The 23,294-nt window shown below is 41.5% G+C and overlaps 1 protein-coding gene across 14 annotated transcripts in view; it reads right to left on the bottom strand.

Annotated features, from left to right (window-relative positions):
• Positions 1-23,294, bottom strand: part of hspg2 (heparan sulfate proteoglycan 2) — a 529,465-nt gene that overhangs the window by 194,718 nt on the left and 311,453 nt on the right. For 8 of the 14 annotated variants that reach the window (XM_072586792.1, XM_072586797.1, XM_072586801.1 and 5 more), the window contains 10 exons: positions 21,767-21,868; positions 18,159-18,242; positions 14,131-14,223; positions 12,807-12,890; positions 10,430-10,660; positions 8,139-8,252; positions 4,830-4,957; positions 4,138-4,224; positions 2,881-2,939; positions 1,036-1,200 (listed from right to left, as the gene is read on the bottom strand). In XM_072586792.1, coding sequence (XP_072442893.1) covers positions 1,036-1,200; positions 2,881-2,939; positions 4,138-4,224; positions 4,830-4,957; positions 8,139-8,252; positions 10,430-10,660; positions 12,807-12,890; positions 14,131-14,223; positions 18,159-18,242; positions 21,767-21,868 — 1,147 coding nt within the window. The remainder of the gene's footprint in view (positions 1-1,035; positions 1,201-2,880; positions 2,940-4,137; positions 4,225-4,829; positions 4,958-8,138; positions 8,253-10,429; positions 10,661-12,806; positions 12,891-14,130; positions 14,224-18,158; positions 18,243-21,766; positions 21,869-23,294) is intronic. The other 6 variants (XM_072586803.1, XM_072586804.1, XM_072586807.1 and 3 more) reach the window with 2 other exon arrangements.

Raw genomic sequence — 23,294 nt, 5'->3', positions numbered from 1 at the left:
AGGTGCAAATTCCACACAGTCAGTCACCTGAGGCTAGAGTTGAACCTGGGACCCTGGTGCTATGAGGCTGCAGCCACCGTATCGCCCAGTGTTAAGAGTTCAGGAGCGGCATGTTCCTGCGAGAATGAAAGATAGGTATGGCAAGGTACATGAACTGTGGATAACCAGGCACATTATGATCTTGGTCAAAAAGAAAAAGGAAGCATATGTAAGGTCTAGGAGGATGGGAACTGACGAGGCCCTTGAAGTATTTCAGAAAAGTAGGAAACAACTTAAACAAGGAATAAGAAGGGCTTAAATGGGGTCATGAAAAGTTATTAGTGAACAATTTTAAGGAGAATCCCAAAGGCTTTTGTACATACATAAAAAGCAAGAGGGTAGCCAGGGAAAGGGTTGGCCCACTCAAGGGCAAAGGGAATCTATGTGTGGAGCCAGAAGAGGGAACTGAGATCCTAAATGTGATGGCATTCACCCAAGAGAAGAAATTGGTGGAGGATAATTTTAGGGAAGTGAGTGTCACCTTTCTAAAAGAGATGTGTTTAATAGAGATGTGCAAGGCAAGTTCTTCACACAAAGGGTGGTGAGTGCCTGGAACGTGCTGCCAGAGGAGGTGGTGGAGGCAGACACAATAGCAACATTCAAGAAGTACCTGGACAAATACATGAATAGGAAGGGAATAGAGGGATACAGATCCTGTAAGTGACAACAGTTTTAGTGTGGTAGGGCAAAATGTGTCGGCGCAGGTTTCGAGGGCCAATCGCAATTGTTCTTTGCTGCATTGTATTTGTTCTTTTGTTCTTTGAATCAGGATACAACCTGCTAATGACGGTGAATTTTGAGTGATCTTAGACACAGTATGAAATGTTAACTAATTATTGATCTCCCACAAAGTATAAAAACCCCCATACATGCACTGCTTGGTAATTCAACAGGAAGAACTGACAACAGGAAATGTACATTCAATGCAAGTAAAGACTGCAAACCCAGTTTTAAACATTGGGCAAGTCACAAGAGAGATTCTTGATGCATTGTTACCTTGTTCCCTCTGCTGAACACGGTTGGATAGAGGATGACCGTCAGCTCTGCTCCAGTAGTAGTAAAATGGAGCCTGACCAATAACCTGGCACTTCAGAATCACATTGCTGCCTTGTTCCACTGTTGTTCTCCGAGGGATAACAGTAACCAGGAAAGGATTGCGATCTAAAGACGACGGTAAGTTTAGTCATATCCATAATATTGAACTTAATCTCACAAGATACATGCTTTATCCAACTAAAACAAGACCAGTGTCAAATCCAACTGATGTGAAACATTTGTTTTTTTTTCAATACACTTCCGTTGCCTTTACTGAACCCATAGTTTGGCAGTTAGTCCAAGGAAATTCCACTTAAGCTCTGAGATTTTTTTGATTGTATTCAGTCACTCTCCTATAATGCACTGCTTTTTAAAAATATTGTGCTTAATGTAATATTTTAATTACACACTATGATTAACAATTAGATCACCCACAATTAGATTACCTACAGTATGGAAACAGGTGTTTTGGCCCTACAAGTCCACACCGACCCTCTGAAGAGTAACCCACCCAGACCCATTCCCCTACCCTACATTTACCCCTGACTAATGCATGTAATACTATGGGCAATTTAGCATAGCCAATTCACCTGACCTGCACATCTTTGGATTGTGGGAGGAAACCACAAGTGTGAAAGACAGGAGATGCCCAATCTGTAGCAGAGCGAAGTGTAGCAAAATACCTAAAGGTTTCTTACCAGATCATGTTTCAGCTTCACACCCACACACTGCTGCTCAATCCCCTGGGACAGCAGGAGAGTTCAAATTGCTGGATCTCAATGTGTGATCCATCGTTAGTTAATGGAAACTCCCAGATTAATTCCATCAGTAGGAACATTTAACAAGCTAAGCACCATCCTGGACAAAGAATCCCATGTGTTTGGCTCTCCATCCACTATCTTCAACATTCACTCTATCCATCATCAATGCACAGGGGCAGCAGTATGTATTGCTTAGCAGATAGCAATAACTCAGCAAGGTTTCTCCAACGTACCCTCCCAAACCCAGGACCTGTACCACCTAGAAATGTGGCGAGTTGAATGTATGAATAGGATGGTAAATGGTCAAAACATTAATCCATGAAGGAGGGGAGTAAGGATGGGGCATAATGCAGTTCCACATAGGGATGGAGCTCAAATATACTAAAGTATTACAAGAAAACCAAAGGGAACTGTAATTGTGTGATGTCAATGTTAAAAAATGCATACGCCATCAAACTGTTGAACATGATGGACTGTAGAATAATGAGATACAATGTGAGTATCATTGCATTTACTGCTTAGAAATGCTGATAACCTCCAGCTTCAGTAAGCTGCCAGAGAGAGAGAGAGAGAGAGAGAGAGAGAGAGAGAATGGGAAAGTCAGAAGCAAGGACCTGCAGTGGGGCTAAAAATGAGAATACAAATAGCAGGTGGGCTTCATATTTCCAAGGGACCTGCAATCAAGAATAGTCTTTGTGGTTGTATTGTTCAGAACGACTGAAGGAACCAGATGTTTTCTTAATATTGATTTTCCGAAGCAGCAGAGAGAAATCGGAGAGGAAGTTGGTCCAGGGAGGGCCAGGTGTAAACAGTTAATTTGAATGTGCAGACTTCCAATTGGTTTCGGAGGCACACCCTGAATTAGAGACTGCCTTTGGATAACCGCAAATCTACATCCAGGGTTTGCTTTACCAAAAAGATTCTGAACACAAATGGTCAGTCTAGAGTTTCCCTGCGTATTCACTATGCACAAAAGTTCCATGTAGATAGCACAAAAAATATCCACCCAAATCCCATCATCTCCCAGGGCTTACTGCCAACATACCGACTGGATAACACCTCTGTCCTGGAATTCTTGGGTTGCCAGAATACCCCGGGGAACAACTGAAAACAAAGTCAATAAGATTACCGTCAGACAGAAAGTAATAAGTACAGTGTCAACGCTACTGATCAGGAAGCAATGAGTCATTCAATAGGATGCATTACACCAGACTAATGCACAGTTAACTTCAGAGTTACACATTCACAAGTATCAATGCATTTCTTAACTCAGTTTCTAGGGTGATAATCACAATGATAACCTCGTCTACACAGCCCCTTAAGGCACCAAGTTGCTCTCTGTAAGCCCAGTTCTAATCCATCAAAATCGTTGGATTAGATTTATCATTGGCACATGTACTGAGATACACGGAGGCTATTCAGCCCATCCAATCTGTTCTTGGCTTTCTGAAGGAACTATTCATCTAATATCCACATGCCTCCTCTTAACAACCCTGCGCATTCTTCATTTTCAGATAATGATTGCAATCAAACAGTCCTGCATCACCAGGAAACAGAAGAATCAATTACGGAATCAATGGCCTTCATCAGAAAATGGATAGCCAAAAATTCAGCTCTTCTCCACCGTGCTCATGCACCTGACAGGATCAGCAAATCCATTGGGAACAGCATCTCCCAAGCTTATGGAATGCTCAAAATTCCCTGTCTGAATCCATCAACAGTTGGGGGAAATACTCCATGCAGGCCTGTCTCTGGGAAAGCCTTGGTCTTAGGGAGCAGGACTGGAACCAGGACGTCAGATGGAGTCTCAGCAATCCACATGCGAAAGCAAAACATAACCCTATGGCTCGACTCCAGCTTGTTGCTGGCACCTTTGAAATCCTTCGAATGGAGGATGGCTGGTTTGGTGACATGTGCCCAGAGCCTGGACACCCTGTGGGCACATGAAAACCAACTGAAGCAGAGAGACCAATAGCACAGCCTAGCTCATCAGCACACCATGTCTGGGCTTGCACCTCAGTTTCTCCTCCTTGAATTCCCTATCTCTCCACACCCCAGTCCAGGGCAATGGGGAAATGTGGATGAGATGATGATATCCTGGATAATAGAAAGTGGTCAGAGACTTGAGACAAGAACAGGGTGGGTGTCTTCATTCAGGCAGGTGGCACTTCTTGGGGACAACAATGAAGGATATCAGTTCTTGTGATTCAGAAGGTTGACAGATGATTGTGTAGAGGTTTTCTGCTAATTTCTACTTCAATTAGCACTTGAGGAACCCCGAGTAATGATCCAATCCACTTACCGCTCACAGTACTGGCCTGTATAGCCAGGGAGACATGCTGTACACCTGTGCCCACCAACTTCGCTACTTTCACAGGTAGGAGAAAACCTAGCAGAAGACAGAAAGTGGTACACAACATGAAAGGTTTCAAGTTATAATGTCCATGATCTACACAACTTATAGCTCCACCCATATGGGTTATGAGTTATCTGTGTTTAACAGTGTTACTGTCGGCAATAATGATCAACAGCTAAAAGGGTGACTAGACACTGCCTGCTAGGCCCAGAGACCCTTGGGCATCACCCACTTGGTGGCCTTGGCCCCCGGTACCTCCCCGAACAACCCCTGGGTAGCCCCACGTTCATCCCTCCAACGGTGTCTACCAGAGACCCTCAAAAAAGTACAACTGAAGTATTCACATTGCTATAAATCTGTCAACAGTCAGCAGGTGCAGAATATCTGCAGCAAAAAAAGAACCAATATTTCATACTGCAGCTCTCTTCCAAACTCAACAAGTCTCATCACAATGACAGAGCCGTGGTCAGAAATTCATGTCCCCGTGGCAATCACTGAGATACAATTAAAACAGCTACAACTTAAACCTCAAAACCATACAAAAAGCCCCATGAACATTATTATATATCGCACATAAACATGGAGCTACAAATCTCTGACAGCAGCACAATACATGTCTTGTGAAGTTGGCAACTTACTGGTTTTCTTGAATTGTCAATGGACAGGCACAAGGTTGGCAGTCTGCTGCTGTACCCGCAGTGGCATCTCCATAATAACCAGGGGCACACTGATCACAGAAATCCCCAGCCGTGTTATGTAAACAGTTCTGTTTAAGAGATTTTATATATTTTAGAAACAAAATCGTGCTTCAGTTCAAGATTTTCTACACTAGGATTTGTGATCAGAGTTAGTCAGTGTATTATAATATCAAGATCCACATGAAAGAAAATCAATGCTTAATTCATTTCCACATAGCGATCTACTATGTAGGTACTGCACTTAACTCAGCAGGTCAACAGCTTCACGCCTTCCCATCACCAGTTGTAAAATGATTCTGAGGCAATAATAAGGCTACCAGGGGGTGAAACCTGCCCAGTGTTATCACCAAGGCTCACAGCAGAAAGATACACAGGGGAGGTAATCAAGGTCACTAATCTTTTGGTTGGCAGGATTTTCCTATGAGGAGCCTGGGTCAAGTTAGCTCAAGTTTAGAAGAGAGAGAGGACATCTCATTACAGCATACAGAGTTCTTATGGGACTCAATGTTATACCTGGCTTTTCTATTGAGGAGTGGGAAACAACTCAGTTAGTATTGAGGTGAGAAGGAATTTCTTCACTCAGAGGGTAGTGATGTTTTGGAATTCTCTGCTGCACAGGCGTGGAAGACTCAGTCATTGAGTATGTGCAAGGGAGAAATTATAAATTTGGACATATTAAAACATCAAGGAATACAGGGATAATGCAGGAAAATGATACAGTCAGTTCTTGTATAACGCAATGGTTGTGTTCTTGTGCAACACTGCATTTTAGAAAAGTCGCGCTTTAGAAACAGTGCTCGAAGAGTTGGCGATGTAATCGTGTTACAGTCAACACATGTTTTAAAAGTTTGTGCTTCAGAAACAGCATCCTCAACTTGTTAACCTGGTTACAGCGAATCCGTGTTGATGAAATGCACATAATAGCAGAATGACCTGTACTGGAACTGATAATCAGTGTGGTCTTAGAGAACAATTGAACAGGTTTGAAAGGATGAATGGCCTTCTCCTACTCCTATTTCTGATGTTCTAAGGCAGCTCACCACCACCTTCTCAATTAGGAACAGATGGTAAATACTGGCCTCACCTACGATGCCTAATCTCATGGGTAGAAGAAACTCAGAACAAGGGATAGTTCATTATTAACTGCTTGAAGTTAAAAGGAAAATAAATTCATACATAGTATATATTCATTCTGCATTAGTACCAGAGACAGATTGATCCACAATGCTGTTTGGAATGGAATTCCAGGATTCTGACCTAGCAACAGTGAAGGAATGGCGATATACTTCCAATCCAGGATGGTGAATGGCTTGGAGGGGAACTTGCATTCCCATGTAGAGTTCTTCTAGATGGAACTGGTCATGGATTTGGAAGGTGCCATCTTAGGATCATTGGTGAATTTCTGCAGCGAATCATGTAGATAGTACACACTGCTACGACTGAGTGCTGGTGATGGAGGTGTGGATGTTTGTGGATGTGGTGCCAATTAAGCAGGCTGCTTAGTCCTGGATGGTGTCAAGCTTCTTGAGTGTTGTTGGGGCTGCACTCATCCAGGCAAGGGGAGAGTATTCCATCACACTCCTGACTGTGCCTTGTAAATGGTGGACAGACTCTGGGGAATGAGAAAGTGAGTTGCTCACTGCAGTATTCCTAGCCTCAAGGAAGCTTTCTCATATCCTGCACTGGGGTCAGTCAAATCTAGAGCTCTACGTCTAGGGGTTTCTCCACAGCAGGAATACACTGCCTCACGCTGCCCTGTGAAGTCGATGGCAGCCCTTGTTGCTGGGCCATTATTGGGTGGGCCTCTCTGCCAAAGTAATGTGCTTTGATTCTGCCTTCCAGGGTAAACAAATTCAAAGAATATATAAAACAGCTTTCTTCACAAAAGATACAGCTGCTCACACATGTCGATATTAAAAAGGGTAAAAAAGAAATGAGTTGGAAATGATCAAACAATTTCATCTTTTTAACATATAGGTTTACAAAACATTCAGAATGTACAGTTGCCTGAAGATAGTCAAGATCATATTTCATTTGCATTGTCTCTACTTTCGAGCTTCAATGCAGTTTTCCAACTGAAACAGAGTCATTTTGATCTGGTTCTGCTTCTCCACTAACACCCGAGTACTGCAGCCAATATATTTGCTTCCTGCAGCCGTGAATATAATCCTGCTTCCCCAGGGAAAAGTGCTGTATTTAATCTTTACAGCTGTTTCGTTCATGGAAAGGAGGCAGAGAGCTACAATAGGCTGAAAAAGCTGTGTTTTACAACAGAATCGCAGGACACTGCAGTCAAGTGGAGCATTAGAATCACCTCAGCCCTGCTGGGCTTCATTTCACTGAGCATGTGGTGCACAAACATAGATGGTAACTATTGATTTGTTTCTAATATCATAAATCACCTATCCTTCAGCATCTTCCTTTACTCCCTTTGTTTTTACATGGGATTGTTTGACATTTAGTTTATTAAACTATACAGCACACATCTGACTCCATGTGTGCCTGCCAATAATCCATGAGAGCTACTCCATGAGAGATTGTCATCCTCCCTGCTCTTTACCTACAGCCCTGGAAATATTTTCTTTTCAAATGACTTATACAAATCCTCTTTGAAAACTATTACTGAACCTGCTTCCAGCAATTTAAAGATGATAACAACTCACTATGTTTAAAAACAAAAGGAAATTTCCTTTCTGATCTTAATTACCTTTGTTTACTGACCCTCCTTCCAATGGAAACAGCTGTTCCTTGTTTAATGTAACAAAAGCTCCCATAATTTTAAACATTATGACTATAATTATTATATACTGCCATCAGATGCTCTTCAATAATCCAGTTAAAAGGGCAGTGTATTTCAGCAATGGAACTATTCCCCTTTCTAACAGGACTACCTCACCAGTACTGGTCAGCACACACTGGAGATCATACTCAGAACCATCTTGATTTCGCAGGCACAGCAATTTACTGAAATAAGAAGAACTGCAGAGGCATATCAAGATTCTGTGATAGAGAGAACGCTCTGAAAAATTAATACTTTAGAGTGAATGTGGTGCAAGCATTCAAACTTTCACCATGAGAACATCCATCTTTTATGTTCCACGCACTTCTTCACAGCACCAGTAAGTTGCCCTTTTGTTGAATAAAGACGCACTTGTTGACCTTCTCAGCAAACAGTGGACAGAGAGGTTTTTCTACAGCTCACTTTGTGCTAAAATACTAATACATTGAAATGAATAGTGAAACTAATACCGAGCAAACTCCAGTCTCTGGGTGGCAGGAGTCAGAGTGTCCATTACATTCACATAATTTGCAATCTCCGAGGTACAGGCCTCCTCCAGTCCTCGTGTAACCAGGAGCGCAGTCCTAGGAGAGAAACAGGACAGCAAATTCATTACAAAGTCATTTATTCAATTGCCTTCTTGATTGTACTGGAGCTTGTGTTTCACAACCTGAGCAGAAACCAAAAATTTAGATTCTGACATTGGGACACACATGGCTTGCTGGTCTCCTCAAACACCTTGTTAGAACAGCAACGATCTTGGATCCAACATTCAGAACCCAATGGTCTTTTAGAGGCTGATGAACAAAATCTTTAACTGGTTCATAAAATCTTATAGCACATTAGATGGTCATTCATCTCATTGACCCTTTGGAGGAAATACACAACTGACTCCATTTTTGTCCTCAGCCCCTGCAAATTATTCTGATTCTAGTATTTACCCCCTTCTCCTTTGAAAGTTACAATGAATCTGCTACCAACATCTTCCAGACAGTGCCACTCCGACCATCGTAACTTGCTACATTAAAAGATCACCTTCACTCATTATCACCTCTCTCACTTATTTCTGTTTTGCTTTTTAAGCTACTTCACTAATCCAGTAAAGAACTACGTTAAAAATAAATACTATAGTTTGCACCTTACAAGTCAACATAATGTGTAAGATTACCCCATTTTCTCACCCTCAAAAATCATGTTTTCTGCACATAGTCAGGATACAAGTCCATCCCCTCACCCTTCTCACTCTCAAACATGTTATGCTCACATTAATGGTCTGTCTCAATTTGTCACTCCACAAATGAATGCTTTATTTCCCAGTATTCTCTATGTGAAGGCACAGGATCAAGAAGTTGCTATAGGTCATGTTGTGAAGGTGACTTAAGGCATGGCAACACAGAACATGTCCCATATAGCAGACCCACACAGACAATGGTGGATCACTTTTCCACTCAGCATATAACATTACCCCCAATTTTGGAGGAATTTTAAGGCTTCAAAGGTTGCCTTATGCACCAATATCACAGTAACCTGCAGGTGGATTGGCTATTGTACCACGTTTACTTATACTAATACAGCCTTCGTTACAGAAGGTCCTGCAGTCAACTCCCATTAGAAGAGCATAGGCATGTATCCTACCTAAGAACTGGGTGACATTTGACTACAACAAACCCGTACGGCTGAATAACTAATGGATATTCATTGCCAAGGATTTGTCACAGGTAAACAATGAAGAGGTGAGGGCTCCTCTGCTTGCAGAGTACCCAGCATGCTGGTGGTGAGCATGGATGAGAGCATCGGCTTTGATCCGTGTAAAAGACATCTCATTTCTAGAACGTAGAATATCCAGATAACCTACTCCTGTGGATACCGCAGCTCCAGTTACAAAACGGACCACTGTCCATGATATATTGTTTTACTCCATTACATGTGACTCAACACGTGTTTTAAAATAAAAATTAGAAAGATAAAATGAAAGGAAAATATTAAAAGGAAAATGTGTATGGACCTGAGCCTCATGTTCAAATCTTTTTCTTTGCTACACTCTCTCCCTATAATATCCCCTGGTGCTCTTGAGATAGCTACGATGTTCTAATTCCAGACTTTTGCACCAGCCTGATTTTAGTTGCTCCACTCATGGTTGTGCCTTAAACTGCTGAAGCTAAGAGCGCTGAAATTTCTTCCCAAACCTCCCCAACCTGCTTTCTTCCATTATTAGATTAGATTAGATTACTTACAGTGTGGAAACAGGCCCTTCGGCCCAACAAGTCCACACTGCCCCGCCGAAGCGTAACCCACCCATACCCCTACATCTACATCTACCCCTTACCTAACACTAGGGGCAATTTAGCATGGCCAATTCACCTGACCTGCACATCTTTGGACTGTGGGAGGAAACCGGAGCACCCGGAGAAAACCCACGCAGACACGGGGAGAACGTGCAAACTCCACACAGTCAGTCGCCTGAGGCGGGAATTGAACCCGGGTCTCCAGCGCTGTGAGGCAGCAGTGCTAACCACTGTGCCACTGTGCCGCCCACATATGATACATCTGAAAAGCTTCCTCCTTGACCAAGCTCTCGGTCATACCTTTCAACACCTCACGTCATTCAGCGTTAGGCTTTTGCCTGATAAAGCTTCAAAGCACTTCATGGGTGCATTAGCTTAAGATCCACTGCAAAACAAGACTGCTGTCATTGACCGAGAAATAAGTTGCATTTTGGAGAGAAGATTATAGTAAGTCAGAGAAACAACGATATGGTCACCTGGCAGGACAATCCACGGTATCCTGGGGGACAACGACATTCTTCCACTTGCAGAGCCTGTGCCAGGTCAGTGTAATATGGCACTGCGATTTCCATGCTCATGTCAGACAGGCTGGCAGAGATCATGTCGGTCGAGTAGGTGGCACGGATGAGGACCTCATCCAAGTCAGCAAGGACCATCAAGAGATGTTCCCGAGTGGCTTGCTGACCATCTGGACGCTTCCAAAATTGCTGCAGAGAGACAGGGGCCAGGTTCACATTTTGCCAATTCTGATTCTTGAATAGTCTTGAGCTAGAATCCCTCACTGCCTGACAACTAAACTTAAAATCCAAGTCATATCCAGCATTTCCAGTATCTAAACCCAGCCTCCAAACTGAAGCAAAATTAAAAGCTGATCTGAAAATAAAGCTTGAACTTTCTAATTGCAAAGTGAGTGATGCTAAGTGAGCCAATGTAATACATGTGCCACCATTGGTTGATCGGAAAACTGCAAATCTCCCATTTTAAAAACATACAAGACGTTACAACCAGATTTCACCTAGCTTGTCTTAAAGATATTTTTAGTCTTTCTTCCAGGCACTTTAGTCTTCTTGCAATCAAATAAAAATCAGTACAGAATCATTCCTCTTCACTGTCTGTGGATCTTTTTTGTTACAAAAGTAAATATGAACCATACGTTGGTGTCTTTCAGTAGCACATTTATTACATTGGCTCAGTTATCATCACTTACTCTGCAATTAGAAAGTTCAAGCTTCATTTTCAGCATCTCAGCACCTCATGGAGGCAGTGTCACAGTGAGGGTGTCCTGCCCTGTTATAGATGCTGTCTTTCCAATGAGACATTACATTTTGTACATTTAAGCGCATACAAAAGATCCCACAGAACAAACAAGAATCTTCTGCATGTCCCTTAACTAACAAGCTTATCAATTCAACACTCACTGTACTAATCCGAAATTCCATTATTAGACTCACCATGAGTAAACAGGCATCCAGTTGTTGAAATGCACTGTTTATTTATGGACATTTTCTCACTCTAACATAACACAATCTGGCAAGCATTTTGGGAGATTATGGAGTGGGGGTGGAAATCCTCTACCCTATGTTTTCGGGGGCTTATTGGAATAAGTGGGTGTGTGTGTGTATTTTCAAAGCCAGGCAGGGATATACTATGGTGGAGTTACAATCTTATGAGGGGGTGCCTCAACACTCAAAAATACTCTCTGAAGGAGGCACCCTCGCTCCCTTCACACCTTTTCACCAACTTTTGTGGAAAATCTGCCTTTCCATTCCCACCTGCCTTTTAGTGCCAAACATTTCATAGCATTGGATTCAAGCCCTTCATTGGGTAGATCAGGACTTAAGAGGTATGTGGTAATTAATTGGAGAGTTAAGGGTTTAGTAGATATAAGAGTGGGCAGCGAAATGGGTGCCTGACCCAACAAATTATGGAGAAAAGATCGGGTGAGTGTGAAGGCAATGGATTACCCACCCAAACAATTTTATATTTCTACCCCCGCTCCACGTAAAGGGGGTACTGTTAAATTCCCCCTTTCCCAATAAGATGTTTTTAAATCAGACAACCCCGAAATCTTGACTTCGCAAGTATTATACTTATTTGTGGCGTACTCCACAACCTTGCACGGCATGGTAGAGGGCTCAAGTATTTATGGCAATGGTAATTAGCCATAGTCCTTGAGGGCACCATACACACTCTTCTCCATTAGAGAGCAAGAGAGAGGCGTGGTTATATAAAACTTGAGGGGCACTCACTCCATGTAAAACATAGAGCTGGTACAGGATTTGGAATGGTGCCTTTAATATAACTGTACACCACACTCCAGCTGGAAAGCCAACTAAGCCACTGACCTTCACCCACAGTTCCAAATTCAAAATTAAGATGTTGAGAACAAAATGGAAACCAGGCAAAATCCTTCTACCCATGAACAATAGCCCTATGGAGTTTGTTCTGAAGGACAGTCATCAGATTCAAAATATTAGCACTATTCTCTCTCCAGAGATGCTACCTGACTTGCTGAGTTTCTCCTGTTACAGTTTTTATTTGAGCCTTGTGGAGCAACATGCCAGGAAGGGCACCAATAGTAGCAGTAGCGATGGAATTTGGAGTCAACTGGAAAGGTGAAAATGCAAAGTCATTAAGGGGAGGTTAATAGTTGCATTAATCCATCAGAAAAAGACAGGATTAATCTGGCTCAGCCTTTTGCTTTCTATTACTGTACACTCCTTCCTATCCAATGTCAGTTCAAATGTTACCTTTTAAGTCCTAAGCTGCAATTCACCTCCATTATATAAATAAACTTGATTTTACAATGTCAGTTTAGTGGAAGAATGCTGAAACAGAATTCTCAAAATTTACCTCTTTGAACATGATCTCAAAGGACTGTATCTCTCTTGGTTGAAGTGAGTGATGGTGGTAGGTCACTAAGGTAATGTCATTGCCCTGAAAGATCACATAAGCATTGTCAGATAAACAATCGTATGGCATTGAGAATGTACAATCCAATTACAATTCTGTTAAAAGCACTGTGCAACGATTCTATTATATTTATCATAAAACCACAAATGTTGGTTCAAAGACTTCTCTATTTGGCAGTGAATGCCCTTAATGAAGTACAAAACGCCTTCAAAAGGCCAAAGAACAACTTTTGCCGAAGTTTTAGTGTGGACTCTTCAAAGAGGTGCACCCAAGTAAAACATGTACCTATGACATGCTTTCAAGTTCAAGATTCATTCCATCCACCACCAACACAAAGTGGCAGGTATATGCACTACCAACGAGAAGTACTGCAGCAACTTATCAAGGCTTTATGACTGATCAGAGACATGGGAAAACCACCAGCTACAAGTTTCCATATAAACTATTCACTTGGAAATATATCGTAGTTCATTCAATGTCGCTGGTTCAAAATGCTGGAACTCCTTCCCTAACAGCAATGTGGAAGTATTGACCACAAATGGCTCAAGATCTTGCACCATGTAATGTTACCTGCAAATCTCTCCCATATTAACTCCTCATCTCTCACAAGTCAATCCTTTCACTGTACCCCATATCCTGAGATGGCTCACATTTAGTCAGAGTTAAATGCCTGTTCTTACACATAACACACCGTAAATCACTGTAATGTTGCTGGATGAGAATGCACATATTAGCATCTTTCTATCAAAATCCTTCACTGACACAATGTGGCAACAAACAAAGAAAAACGAGGAAAAAATTTAAAAATTTAAGAACAAAATAAAGAAAATCTACCCAATATTCAAAAGGTGGGACTCAAAAAGGAGTGAGAGATAAATCCTGAAGAAGTACAACTCAAAGGACCAGAAGTGACCTTAACGAGCACTATGCTGCAGGGTTCTGGACAGCTCCAAGGGTAGTTCCCTCGTGATAGTTCAGAAATCATTAGCCATATACATTTAAAGAATTGGGCTTTATCATGAGTGCATCCTCCTTGAAAGAAGGATTCTATCCATCCTAGGTCAGAAAATACTGAGGTAGTGAAATTCCATGGATTCAAAAGCTTGTGCATCTAACACTGAAATGCTGATCTCTTAACAGAATGCTAGACCCCAAAACTTGGCATTCCCAAGAAGAGACATAGTGGGAACCCAAACATTTCACGAATGGTTTCCTTAATTCCTACTAACTTACATCTCCCAGTTGGGCAATTTCAGTCACTTACAATGATCTGTACATCAGCATCTGGTACTGAGGAACCACGGTAACCTGCATCGTAGGAGAGTGTGTACCGAAGGAGTCCACCATAGGAAGTCACCTGTGTAAAATGAAGAAGGAATTATAAGGCGGCTTCATACAGATAGAACACTTGGATTAGCACTACACCTTAATCAGGAGCAGAGAGGATGAACTAATAATCACCAGCACATCTTGGATTTAACAAAGTCAGACACTACAGCAAAGTTCATGTCTGCAGAAATATAATGACCAATTTTACAAGTTGCTGACAAACTGTGCAACTAGAAAGGTATCAATATTAGCAATTTATAGATTTTTTAAAAAAAAAATGCAATGTTCCAGTGCTTTATTTAAGGATTCAATTACTTATGTAGTGATCCTCTATGGTATTGCTCACAGTGAGTCCAGAAGATTGGTCAGGGTCACATAGAGCAGGAAGTGGAACACTGGCTATGGAATGCTGAGGCTGAGTGAAGTGGAATGAATAAGACAGGTGCCCCACCGATAATGGAGCTGGGCAAGTTTCATGTCTTCCATTAATGAGCAATTGCTGCCATTAGGACAGAGATTGTTGCAAACAGATAGCCTGAGGAACTGGAAGAATGATGGACTGATGCTAATTGCAGGATATTTATTAAGAAGTCCTGTCATCTCACATCAACATAGCGAAATGCAAACAGCCGTATTCAAAGCATATAGTAATGTTTATCGAGAGGGATACATTCATTGTGTTTCACTCAGGGCTGGAATCATTGGCTCTGTCAGGGGTGTTAAATAATTATACAGCCACTGCAACAGAGCTGACAGCATGAACAGTTGTGAAATATAGACAGTGGCTAACTTATGTAAATATGTCAGTACAGATTGTGCTGTTAGCTTTCATAAAGTTGCCTCTCCATAATATATTCCAACTAGTCCCTAGGGCAAGGTAATTAGGTTTGACTGCAAACATAGACCATAAGGAAACAAAATATCCACTAGCATACTCAGGTTGGCTTGTGATGGAATATCAGATTCTAGTACAGTTCAGGGGCCATCAGCAACCTGTGATGGACAACTGCCAATTCACCCAGATAAAACAGAGATGAGAGAGGAACCTTTACACTAGAGGTAGAGAGTTGACATCAAAAATTACTTCACTCTCGTGACAATGTGGAATACTCGTCCTACTCAAAAAACTCTTGAAGCTGCAGGGAAACCAATTTAAAATTTCAAAATTGCTATCTATTGATTTTAGTTTTCTGAGGGTATTGAGGAACATGAAGCTAAGCAGCTAAATGGAGTTCAGATATACAATAACCATAATCTAATTGAATGGTAGAGCAAGCTCAGGAAGCGGAATGGGCTACTTCTGTTCTTGTGAATCCCTTTATAATTTTAAAAACTTGTTTTGGTGTCTTCGAAGTTTTACCTGTCGCTGAACAAAAACCCCAGCCAATTCAATCTTCCCTGACTGTTGCATTCTTTTAGACATTACTTAAAGTAAACTATGACATGTGTTACTTTTCTTCCATTATTTCCTATGCAGGTAGTTCTTGATTGAAGTGATAATTACATTCCAGAAAATCGCCATGTTAAGTGAAACTGCTGTTCAAAATACATCCCCATAAAAATCCATATGCAGCTGAGAATTATGTCCTCAGACTGACAAACAAATACAGATTACAAGCACAAACCTAATACAAAGCTCTAAAAGTGACCTGAAGATGTCCAAAAAGGATATCTTTACATGTTTCTTATCTTATATGCAAGATTGCTCAACTGGAAGTGAATAGTTGTGAATCTTCATCCAAACCACTTATAGTGTAAGTTCAAGGTTGGGGATCATCACATTGTTCCTCTGTTGCTTTGGATGTGCATGGTGCAGCAGCCTTGACCACAGATTTTTCAAAAATTATCCAGCCTTAATTGAGTTAGGCAATGGCAAAAATGAGCTGAATGAACTGGAACTTGCCCAAGAATACTAAATTTTGTAGCACATTTATTCCTCTGCATTGCTTCGGGTCAGGCATCTGTTATTGGAATGATGGGTAGTAAAGCAAAAACCAGTTGTGATTTAATCCTGTTAACTGAAGACCTTTTGCATAAATGTGGTCAATTACTCAAGCATAAATACAGACTCAGAATTTTCTACTAACATATATATAAGCTTTGTTATATGTTGGCAGAGTCTGGGATTATCTAGAAATATTCATAGTTTGACTATAACCACTTCTTTAAAAAAGCATTTCTTGATGCATCGATTGGTAAATTAGGATAAATTAATCTGGGTTATCAAACTATCAATTATATTGTATGATCCTGTATGCACCATAATTATAATTTGTTGCTAATACGTAGTGTACTAAGGTGAACTATTTGATCTGCTGATTATCGCTGTAGTTTCTCCGACTGATGTATCGAATCATAGAAACCCTACGGCAGGCTATTAGGTCCATTGAAATCAGACTAACCCTCTGAAGAACATCTCACCCAGACCCACCTTCCTACTCTATCCCTGTATTTTCCATGGCTAACCCACCTCGACTGCACATACCTGGAGACTATGGATAATTTAGCGTGGCCAATCCATCTAATCTGCACATTTCTGGACTGCGGGAGGAAACCCACGCAGGCACAGAAAGCATGCGTAAACGCCACACAGACAGTCGCCCTAGAGTGGAATCAAACCAGGTTCACTGCCGCTGTGAGGCAGCAGCGCTAACCACTAGGCCACCCATGCCACTCCAGGTTAATAACTATAAGTCGAACCATCCCACTTCCATAGGAAAGGAATCCCTCTCTATTCTCAAGCAGAGGGATCTTAGAAGTCAGTAATGGGATGACTTGATATTGATTACTTCAGTGGTTAGAAGGAGCTCGAGACTTGGCTAGACAATGAATTGCAATGTCAATTTTCAACCAACTCTCTGGGTTGAGGACAACAAGATACTATACATATTGTTAATAAAATCCCAGCTGGCTGATGAGACAGAAACTAAGACACATACCTCATCATTGACAATAAGACCAGAGGTGTAGGAATAGAACAGGCCATTTAGCTCATTGAGCCTCTGCTGCCCAATTAGATCATGGCTGAACTGATAATCCTCAACTCTACTTTCCTGCCTTTTCTGCATAAGCCTTCATTTCCTACTGAACGAAAATCTGTCTGTTTCAGCCTTGAATACATTTAATGACCTAGCCTTGACAGCCCTGTGTGTAAAGGATTCCACAGACACGTTACCCTCAGGAAGATATTCTTCTTTGTCTCTGTTTTAAATATGCAATCTGTAATTGAGATTATGCCTGCTGGTGCCAGACTCTCCCACAAGCAGAAACAGTTTATTGACTTACTCAGTTTTATAGCTCTTATACCATTCTTACTGTTACAGTTAATCCTTGATGTGTTCCAATATAAGTAATACCCACCAACCCTTTCTTTTAACATCAATAAAGAAAGTAGCAAACCTTAATGTGATTTATTAAATGTCAATACACTGGAGAAGAAAGACTTTGCTACTGGAAAAATAAGTCATTGATCTCACTGGATTCCCCAGTTACTTCATTGGTCCTGAGCCATTCCATCCATCACCACAAAGCACCGTTCTTCAGTCTTATTGGCCAGCTACCGTGTTCTCTATCAGGCAACACAAAGGCCAGCATTTTTAACAAAGGCTTTCCAGTCAACACTTCATTCTTGTCTTGTTGATGATCAACAACAATTTTTGCAAAACTGACACCGAAAATTCTTGGTTCCTCAATCAATGCTGACTGTAGAAATGCAACAGCTGAACTCAAGAGCTTTTTGACTGCTAACAGGGAATCTGAAGTGAGAACCAGACACTTTAAAACACTTTCTCCACCAAATCATTGACCACAACTTACCAGTATATTTCTTTTCAAAAAGCATACACAAAGGCTTTGTCATGTTAAATTAGTAATACACACATAACTCTTACCAATTGGAAATATTTCCCAAAGTACAACTGTGCAAAACTTTAGCTTCTATTCACTACTGGAAATACTGGTTACCTTGTTCCCCAGGTATTGGTGAGGTAGACGCCAATAGTAATTGCTTTCAGGAAGGAGGCTGAAACCCTTGTAAAGCAGAGAATGCTAGGATAGGAAAAAGGCAGACACAAGGTGAATAGAAAAAGTGGATAGAGAGCCACAGGCAAATGCACATTCAAGGACACACTCTGGGATTCCATATCCAGGCTTTGTTCAGAAAGCTGAGTCTAACCATTCCTAGCTGACAAAATACAAAGAGATTGTTTTCACAAGAGACTTCTATGGGATTAATTGAACCTTCTAAGTCTTTCTACAGGAACCAAATTTTAACAGTACATCAGATTTACTGCGCTTTTAGGAAAAACCTATACAAATAAGCAAAATGAACAAATCAGAAGTTAACTCAATGGCAAGACAGGCACTTTTGCTGAAAGATCATCACCCTGAAACGCTAATGATTTCAGCCATCCATAGATTCTGTTTGATTAGATAATTATTACCAAAAGTTTTTAATTATAGAATTTGTTGTGGTCCTGTTCACCGAGCTGGGAATTTGTGTTGCAGACATTTCATCCCCTGTCTAGGTGACATCCTTAGTCCTTGGGAGCCTCCTGTGAAGCGCTTCTGTGATGTTTCCTCCGGCATTTATAGTGGTTTGAATCTGCCGCTTCCAGTTGTCAGTTCCAGCTGTCCGTAGCAGTGGCCAGTATATTGGGTCCAGGTCAATGTGCTTATTGATTGAATCTGTGGATGAGTGCCATGCCTCTAGGAATTCCCTGGCTGTTCTCTGTTTGGCTTGTCCTATAATAGTAGTGTTGTTCCAGTCAAATTCATGTTGCTTGTCATCTGCGTGTGTGGCTACTAAGGATAGATGGTCGTGTCGTTTCATGGCTAGTTGGTGTTCATGGATGCGGATTGTTAGCTGTCTTCCTGTTTGTCCTATGTAGTGTTTTGTGCAGTCCTTGCATGGGATTTTGTACACCAGATTGGTTTTGCTCATGCTGGTTATCGGGTCCTTCATTCTGGTGAGTTGTTGTCCGAGAGTGGCTGTTGGTTTGTGTGCTGTTATGAGTCTTAGTGGTCGCAGTAGTCTGGCTGTCCTACTGCGACCACTAGGACTCATAACAGCACACAAACCAACAGTCACTCTCAGACAGCAACTCACCAGAACGAAGGACCAGAGACCCAGCATGAGCAAAACCAATGTAGTGTACAAAATCCCATGCAAGGACTGCACAAAACACTACATAGGACAAACAGGAAGACAACTAACAATCCGCATCCATGAACACCAACTAGCCACGAAACGACACGACCAGCTATACTTAGTAGCCACACACGCAGATGACAAGCAACATGAATTTGACTGGAACAACACTACTATTATAGGACAAACCAAACAGAGAACAGCCAGGGAATTCCTAGAGGCATGGCACTCATCCACAGATTCAATCAATAAGCACATCGACCTTGGCCCAATATACCGGGCACTTCTACGGACAGCTGGAACTGACAACTGGAAGCGGCAGATTCAAACCACTATAAATGCCGGAGGAAAGATCACAGAAGCACTTCACAGGAGGCTCCCAAACACTGAGGATGTCACCTAGACAGGGGACGAAACGCCTGCAACACAAATTCCCAGCTCGGTGAACAGAACCACAACAACGAGCACCCGAGATACAAATCTTCTCACAAACTTTGAATTATAGAATTTATTTGCAATTTTGGTCAGCTGATCATCAGACATGCACAATAACCTGACAACATGCTCAAGGACACTCCAAGGTTCACAAAGAGAGCCACAGAGTTTCAACATGACTGACATGCAAAGCCTTCCCCAATGACAGAAGAACAGTGTGGCCACGTGCAAAGTGGAGAAAATCGCAGAGTGGGAGTGTCAGAATGTTCGGCAGCCACAAGCTTGCGAAGCTTTCCCTTGCGAGTCTTGGAAAATTGTTCTCTGCTTGCTCTTCCAGCACCATCTTACCCATTTGGTTAGCAGAGGGTGGACCATCTGACGCTACGTAGGATGATCTCATTCTTCCATTCTGAGGACTAATGCAACAATGGCCTTAAGAAATATAAGGCTGATTTATAATCATTCCCAAAAGGAGATTCAACAGAATTGATGAATGACACATACTGATCTGACTTGTATACTGCAAAGTGGAGCTCCTGTACGACAAGTATGTCCATTTCCAAATGTTATTGGCTTTTCAGTTTTCTCTCTGGGAATACAAGGCCCACCAGCCTGTTGTGTGGCAGTGGGGAGGACAAAAGATAGAACATACCTAAAAAAAACTATTTGTCTTCAACTTCTCCTCCATTTGAGAAAATGTTCCATCAATCTGCAATTTCCTTGTCTTCTGAAATCCAAGCTACTTACTACTTGAATGCATAGTAAAAATTAACCAAAGGAGGAAACATTCCTGCCCTTACTGAGGTTCTTGGAAATCAAAAAGGTGTGGACAATCTACAATAACAGTTAAAGATGAATAATAACAGGATTCCCCATCAGTTTTGGCATTAGAGAGTGGAACCTTAGCTGGGATTTTCCATTTACATAACGTAAATCTGCTAAATGTTCTCAGTTGACCTAATTCTTTTTGGGTTTGGCAGATTTCCAGCCAAGTTCCACTTGTGATTAGCCCCTTTGGAATGCAAGGTGCGATGACAGAAATGGCTATTGCAAATCTTGACAGACATCTGAATGGGAAGTCAATTTGTTTTTATGAAGCCTTTGTTTTTTGTTCCAAAGAGGGTTAGGGAAATCCTGTTAAGTTTCTTGGCTGTTTCACTTCCTTGCCGAAAAGAAAACTTTCTGAAACCACTACACAATTATGTATTCCTTCAGGAAACCAATTAAATATAAATATCCTTTGACAAACTTATGCTGCCTTCCAGTTACACTTACTGGCCTGTCTTTCTTCCAACGTTGATATAGCAATAAATGGAAAATGTGATAACAGGCATCAAACTGCTTTTACCAGGAAACTTAAAGATGCCTGACACATTATGGCAAAAATATCTTTGATAGCAAGTCCAGGAAGCAACAGTGACCAGCAGAAAAACTTCCCATACTTGGAACATTTGACAAACTGTATATTTGCTTATGTGCAAGGGATGCAAGAGCACTGCCTCAATGGGTCCCATTTATAATAATTCACAAATGCCATTGTGTATCAGGAGAGCTCATGCCCACACACTACACCTTTGAACCAATCACATCAAAGCTGTGTACATGCGAGTTCCAATTAAGACTCAAAAGTAGTTAAATGAAGACAACTATACTCAGCAGCAGGTTCATGAGTATATCAAAGATTCATGCAGGACGGTTTACATTTGGCAGCATTCTCAGCTATTTTCTACACAATGTTACTTTGAACACAAACATGCTGATGTTTTGTTGCTGTTTTAAATCCATCTTGAACCAATTTGCAGGGTGAATAGCTACAACATCTACAAACTCAGGCACACTGATGAGTTCCTTGGGCTGACTGGGAACCTATTCCAATGGCCTTGAATTTGTGGTCCAACAGGCTGCTTTCTGAAAACACTCACACCTTAGACATGCATGTGGTCACAAGGATGCCACAACATTCCATGCATGAGCCAACTGTGGCTACCTTCTCAAAACCTCCAGACCTTGGGCCCGACATGGGTGAAGAAATTAGGTTTGACGATTCCTGAGTTTGCAGTGAAGGGGTCTGAGGAATGTTTCTCATCTGCTGGTGCATGCAGAGAAAATCAACACTCAATTTAACTCATTTGTAATGTAACTGGTTCAGTTAAAAGCAAACGCCATTTCAACATACAAATGAAGAACAACACTAACATATTCTTTTAAACTTCCATCTTTCTCCCCTTCCCTGCCTCAGGTAAGAGAATGTTTACATTCGTCTTCCCAATAAGTCCCCTTGCCAAGAGATCATACAAAGAAACCTAATTCTCTATACCAGTGTACATTTTCCAGGATGATGAGCAAACTACACACCCACTTCCTCCTTCCCAGCCAGATGTTGCTCTTGAAGATGACAGCAGATATTCAAAAAGCAAAGTAATTAAGCCCCGAGCTTTCCTGTCCTGCATCATGACTCACTCAAAGCACTCACCATCAGAATTAACACTTCTCACACCCAAAGCTGACAACTAGAATTCAAAATTTCTCATCAATAAGTTCTTGCAAAATCCTGATTACATAATCTGTTCAGACTGCATGTGCTGGTGGTACTTTAGCTGAGTGTAGTACTTTCTACGTATCGAATTGTTCTCCAAACAAGGGGATGAAAATAATCGCTGATGTGAATGCAATCCCTCAGTGGAAAAAATCCTTCCCTGATTCATGTTGTTGGATGTTGTGAAACTTGAAAGGGTTCAGAAAAGATTTACAAGTATGTGGCCAGGGTTGGAGGGTTTGAGCCATAGGAAGAGACTGAATAGACTGGAGCTGTTTTCCCTACAGCATCGGAGGCAGAGGGATGAGCTTATCAAAATTTTTAACATCATGGATAGAGTGAATAACCAAGGTTTTTTTTTCTCCAGGATAGAGGAGTCCAAAACTAGATGGCACAGATTTAAGGTGAGAGGAGAAAGATTTAAAAGGGACCTGAGAAACAACTTTTTCATGTAGAGGATGTTGCGTGCATGGAATGAGCTGCCAGAGGAAGTGGTGGAGGCTGTACAATTACAACATTTTAAAGGCATCTGGATGCATACATGAATAAAGAGATAAGTGCCAAATAGTAATAGAATAATTTAGGATATCTGGTCAGCATGGATGAGTTGAACCGAAGGGTCTGTTTCCATGTTGTACAGCTCTATGACTTTATGACTGGTATTTACACAAAACATGGGTCACGGCAGCCCAACAGGAGGCAGTCAGCTGAGGAATATCATGGGCATGGACAAGTCATACAACTTGCCGCTCCTCTGTAGTATGCAAGATCTCAGGCTGAGGCCTCAGCACACTGGTGGTTGAGAACATGTACTAGCTGAACAAATCATCACCAACTACTGGCAAAGCCAGATCTTGGCCCTGCTTGCTATCTGATTACAGTTCCATGTTCCGGTTCTTTCTCCAAAGCACTGTATCATTCCTCGATTCCCTTTTGTACGTGACAGAAACCAGATTCAATCAGACAGCACTTTGGCAAC

The sequence above is a fragment of the Chiloscyllium punctatum genome, chromosome 16 (genome assembly GCF_047496795.1).
Source record: "Chiloscyllium punctatum isolate Juve2018m chromosome 16, sChiPun1.3, whole genome shotgun sequence".
Lineage (NCBI taxonomy): Eukaryota > Metazoa > Chordata > Chondrichthyes > Orectolobiformes > Hemiscylliidae > Chiloscyllium > Chiloscyllium punctatum.
Note: the sequence above shows the minus strand (reverse complement) of the source record. Positions and strands in the feature narration are given on the sequence as shown.